This window comes from Sander lucioperca, chromosome 1 (genome assembly GCF_008315115.2).
Source record: "Sander lucioperca isolate FBNREF2018 chromosome 1, SLUC_FBN_1.2, whole genome shotgun sequence".
In the NCBI taxonomy this organism is placed as follows: Eukaryota; Metazoa; Chordata; class Actinopteri; order Perciformes; family Percidae; genus Sander; species Sander lucioperca.
In genome coordinates, this window is record NC_050173.1 from 52031559 (window position 1) to 52037558 (window position 6000).

At 38.1% G+C, this 6000-nt stretch overlaps 1 protein-coding gene across 2 annotated transcripts in view; it reads right to left on the reverse strand.

Moving 5' to 3' along the window:
• aff2 (AF4/FMR2 family, member 2) overlaps positions 1 to 6000 on the reverse strand; it is a 237628-nt gene that overhangs the window by 103803 nt on the left and 127825 nt on the right. For both annotated transcript variants that reach the window (XM_036005808.1, XM_031280093.2), the window contains exon 6: positions 5644 to 5730. In XM_036005808.1, coding sequence (XP_035861701.1) covers positions 5644 to 5730 — 87 coding nt within the window. The remainder of the gene's footprint in view (positions 1 to 5643; positions 5731 to 6000) is intronic.

A 6000-nucleotide genomic window follows, 5' to 3' on the forward strand; every position in this document is an offset into this window, starting at 1 on the left:
TGTCATTATTGATTTCACAGCAGTACAACAATGCCATTACACAGGATTCTGATCCTGGCATCTCTCCGCGTCAACGCTACCACCTCAGTCTTAAAACTCACCGGCAGGATTAGTGCGACGCCGGGGGCTGAAATGGGCCACAACAGTCTCTCCTAATTCATTAACTACCAGCTTTAGATTTACTGCCTCTGCGTTTACATTGCTATTTCCTTTGACATCACCGCCAATGATGTTTTGCATATTAAAAATGATTCATAAAAGCATTCAGTGGTGGAAAAAAAAACACCTGCGGTTTCAGTCAGAATATCGCTGCCATTTGTGAGATAAATGTTGCACACGACATTTATGTTGGTTTTAATGTGACAAATACTCCCAATATTTACATGACAAGGTGTCAAAGCATTTTTTTTGTGGGAGCGGGAGAAACTTTGCCAACATCGGCAGTTCTTTTAGTCCCTGCTTTTATTGTGTCTCAGTATTTGTTGATGACTGCTGTCGTCTTCCTGCACTTCACTCCTCAAACATTACCTTTCAGACAGACCAAACAGTGTGGATGGCACTACGATGTCATTCCCTTGAAATTTCTGTGGGTAAAATTTGGCTTTTTTTTTTGTAAGTGAAGTCCTTTTCTCTAAGTGTTCAGCACTGGTTGTTATCACTGTTCTTGTTGAAAACCCACTTACTGTACGTTTGTTTTTCACGAACCATAAATCATGTGTTGCATGTCGCTGGCTTTTTCTCAGGGAACAAGAAAACAGCGACCGGATACCAGGTTTTTAAAATAGAACTTGGAAAAAGCTGTCTTTAACTCGAAGTGGGTTGGCAATTTTCTTGTAGTGATGATTGAGAGGAGACAAACAAACATTGGTATGACTTTCTGATAAAGTAGCGTCTTCTGAAGGCCTGGTCGCACCAGGATTTCATATTTGACCCATTTTCAAAAGTTTCTATATCAGAAATTTGGGTTTCTTTCAACCGAATTGCCCCGAAATAACATAGATGGTTCCATCCAACGCTCTTCACAAGTGAAATTAAGGATCAGATCTCTACTTTCATTGAATTGTGGGTGTTGTATTCAATTTCATAGCATTATCCTGACTAAACTTTGACATATCTGTGATTGTCCATTACCTTCATTCCTCTGATCTTAACCATTAGTCCAAATCATTCATCATTTCTGCTTTTTACTTACACATAAATTAGGTATAATTTCATCTAAATTAGGGCTGCAACTAACGATTATTTTCATAGTTGATTAATCTGTTGATTATTTTCTTGATTATTCAATTAGTTGTTTGGTCTCTAAAATGACAGAAAACGGTGAAAAATATGGATCAGTGTTTCCCAAAAGCCCAAGATGACGTCCTCAAATGTCTTGTTTTATTCAGTTTACTGTCACAGCTCCTCTGTGACAGTAAACTGAATATCAGAACAGAAGAAACTAGAAAATATTCACATTTAAGAAGCTGGAATCAAAGAATTTTTACTTTTGTCTTAAAAAGATTACTCAAACCGACTAATCGATTATCAAAATAGTTGGCGATTAATTTAAGAGTTGACAACTAATCGATTAATCTTTGCAGCTCTAATATAAATGAGGTTTATTGACCATGAATTCCGAAAAAAATAAGTGCAAAACTAGTGTAAATGAGTTGGTTCTCGTGGTAAAGATACTGGTGGTAATGGAAAAAAAATCTCCGTTGCTGCCCCCTCCCTCTGGAACTCTCTCCCCCAACACCTCAGACTTTCCACATCACTTACTCACTTCAAAACCAAAAACACATCTCTTTAAAGCTTTTAACTTGTAACCAAAATAGCTGGGTTTCCATTTGTTTGCTTTGTTGGTAACACTTTACTTGAAGGTATCTACGTAAGAGTGACATGACACTGTCATGAACACATGACACTGTCATGACACATGAACCCTAACCTTAACCCTAACTTGTCATGACAAAAACCGAATGACACTTACTAAAAGAAGCGTTATGTCATAAACGTTTGACTTGTTCATAATGTTTATGACACGTTCATGATAGTGTCATGTCACTCTTATGTAGATATCTTCAAGTAAAGTGTAACCAATGTTTTTATCCTGCTTCTATGCTGCTTCACTTCACCTTTTTAATAGCTATCTCTAGTTGCTTGTGTTTCTGTTGTACTGATCTTGTCATTGTTTTTCTTTGTCTTTACTTTGTAAAGTGCCTTTGAGTAGCTTTTGAAGCGCTATATAAAATAAATGTATTATAATAATTTATTATTATTAAATGAACTTATTCTAATAGAACAGTGGATTTACTTGTACAGTAAGGATGAAGTAAGGCCTAGTCCAAATGTACTCAGGTATTTTTGGGACTTTGGGACAGTCTATAGCAGTGTTTCTCAAATGAGGGTCCACGTACCACTAGGGGTACTTTGGAGTACTGCAGTTTTGATGCATAATTCCTAACATAAGTATACAGTATATTAATGAATGCATTTAGTGATACATTATAAATATTTGAAATTAATTGAAAGCATCCTGTTGTCCTCGGGTCAAATTTGACCCGCTTTCAACAAGTTTCTATATCAGAAATTTGGGTTTCTTGCAATCAAATTGTCAAAAAACATGACGTGGATGGTTCCATACAACATTGTTCACAAGTAATATAAATGATCAGTTTGCAACTTTCATTGAATTTCGTTGTTTCATTCAATTGTATAGCATTTGTAAAAGAATGTGATAAAAAGAACGTTGAAAAAAGTGACAAATATGTCGGAAAAAGCTTCAAAAACGCCAGAAACGTCGGAAAAAGTGGAGAGAAAAAACATCGGGAAAAGCGACAAAAAGTGTTGAAAAGACGACGAAAACGTTGAAAAAAAGTTTTCATTTTAAATTTTGACGCAAAAAACAAACAAACAGTTACATGGTCGACGGGGAAGACAACAAGGTTTAAGTGTTTTTACGTAACAACATTATGATTAGAAAGAGAAAGAGAGCAATGAGTGTAGAGGAAATGCGGTGAAATGAGGTGATGGGGTGTAGAGATGTAAAAGATAAACAGAAAGAGGAAGCGGCAGTGTCAGGGTGTGGAAGCGCTGCTCTTTATATAGCTAGGCATTTAATTTCTACCAAAAATTGAGCATCAGCGTCAGTTCTTGCAGGCCAAGTAGTCAAGACGCTGGGGGGGGGGACTCCTCTGAACAGAGCCATACCGCCCAATTTAATTCGTAATTTAGTCAATAAAATTTCCTAAAGCATTTTTATTGTTTGTGTTGTCCTTGACTTTAATGGACCTGACAGAAATGTTTTGCGCTGGTTCAGGGGTACTTGGATGAATAAATATTTTAATGGGGGTACATTATTAAAAAAATGTTTTGAGAACCACTAGTCTATAGCACCTGATGAACTAAAAAAAGACATATCAAGTGACCTGTTGGAGGGCGATGAACAACAGCGATAGAGATTTTTCCCAACCTGGAAACTTAAAATGTGTTCTTATTAGTGGCTTACAATCGACTAGAAAGCATTAGATTCATGAACAAATAATAATGCTATTAATTTCAACTTAACAAACATTTAAAAAAGCGCGTGTGAAAGTGGTTCTCAAACATTTGATATGCAAATAATAACAGCTACAGTACAGACTTCTGCAGATAAGTGGCTCTCTTCAAGACTATATGTCCACTTCCTCACAGCTCTGGACACACAGCAGGGAGGTGAATTAAAACACGCGGCGCTTCGTTAACATTGTAATTTCATTGGCTGTCACTTGCGCCACTGCGCAGGATGAGGCAACAGTAATCTGATTCTATCGCAGCAATCTCTGCTGCAGTGAATTTATGAATCAGATCTAATTAGCAGTCTGAAGAATCTCAGTGACAGACTGCAGTTCTGTTTTATGATGAGCCACCAATACAGGAAGTGTGGCAGTTCAAGTGAAGGTTTTTCAACACTTTCACATCCTTTTTTCCACTCACTGACTCAAATGAAGAAAAAAAAGGGAGCAGTCAGAGCAGATGATAACAACATTTAAGAAAACATAAATTACCAGGCTTGTAATCCCAAATTATTTTTTGCACTATTAGGTCTTAAGCCTCCCGTTATCCTTGGGCTCAATTTGACCCCAATCAATGTTTAAGGTCTCTAAAAAAGAGCTTGTCATCTTTTTGGGGTTTTTTTGCTTCATATTGAATGACTTTTCCTCATTTAATGGGGACAACTAGGTACACATAAAATTAACATGATGTCCTGAATGTATTTTGTACGCATCCGTGTTCCTCTACCCAAGGCGGTTTGAGCTACATATAATATATAGGAAATATGTTTTATCTAAAGGGGTATTTAGGTAGTTAATAAAAGACATAAAGTACCTGACACATACAATTGGGTGATCATTTTAATTACCATCATTTTCTGGCTGTTCAAATTGCTGGGGTGGGCACGGTTCTGGCAAACATTCTTAAGGACTGGAAAAAAAATCCCCCCATGTTTCAGAAACTGGCTACATGAACTTGATTTAGTGATCCACCTGGAGAAACTGCAAACTAAGTATTCAAAAAATCAGCATAGATGGGAAGAATCCTGGGGCCCCCTTTTGCAATATCTGGACCCAATTGGATTCTACTTTTATTTATACACTGATTTGGTCTATGCTGGTCTTTGTTTGGTTTTTGAATGTATACTACTGGACATCTTTGGGTTTTGGTTTCTTTTGCTTGGGGTTAAGATGAATTGGGGATACTTGGGGTGGCTGTTGTACAGCAGTAGAGCGGTCGCCTGCCAATTGGAAGGTTGGTAGTTCGATCCCTGGCCCTGCAGTCCCATGTCGAAGTGCCGTTGGGCAAGCACTGAACCCTGAGTTACCCCCGATGCTGCGCCATCGGCGTGTGAATGTGTGGGAGTATTTATCTGATGAGCAGGTGGCACCTTGTACGGCAGCCTTGGCCACAGTGTGTGAATGGTGAATGGGTCCTGTACTATGTTAAAGCGCTTTGAGTAGACGTTAAGACTAGAAAAGCGCTATATGAAAACAGTCCATTTATTTATTTACTTGTACCCCCCCCCCGTGTGTGTGTGTGTGTGTGTGTGTGTGAGTAGGGTTGGGAAACGGACGTAAAAATATCGCACTTTCTCTGTAGTCTACTGTTAGCTAGCTACTGTAAATGTAGGCAACTTTTAAAATGCCATATTTTTCCTCTGGGCTCACCAAAACGGATGTAAAATACTATACTTATTATGTATTTATGTACTTTAAAACGTTAATATATGGTTAAATTGAAAGACATTTCAATTAAAAAAAAAAAAACTCTATAAAAGAGCCTTTCTTTGATTCATTTTTTAGTTTTTCAAGAATCGGTTAGGAATCTGAATCATTTTAAAAGTACCGGTTCGGCATCGGAATCGTAAAAATCCAAACGATACCCAACCCTACATTTGAGTATGCTTGTTCGTTTGTATTTTGTGTGTTGATTTTTATATTTTTTTTTCCTGTGTTGTCAAAAAACGTCAATAAAAAAAACTTACAAAAAAAACCAAATTGACCCCAAGGACAAGGGGTGTTAGTACATTCGAGGATAATAGGAGGGTTAATGTGAGCAGACGGATTTGACTTTGGTGAATGAAAGGGTTTCGCGGTGGGACAAACACAGAGACCTCGTACTGACCTTAGTTGGGATGGGGAACTTGGTCTGATCAGCCTTCCCGGGAGTGTGTATGGCTGTGAGAGGAGGAGGCCAGGAATGGGTCATCTCCTACGGTAAACACACAAACACACACATTTGCTTTACAATGCTACACATTCTTTATGACCATTTAGTATTCATGGCGCTAGTCCAAACTAAATTAAACACATAGACAGTATATAAACTGGACCAACAGATCCCGTGTCTCTGGACGGAGACCAGTGAAGGATATTAGAAACACTTTTCCAGTGATGGCTGAGCGTTATTGCGCAGCCTCCAACTGAGAGAGACGACGTAAATGTGACGTGAGCAACCTGTCTGAAAGTTGGAAGTCTTCTG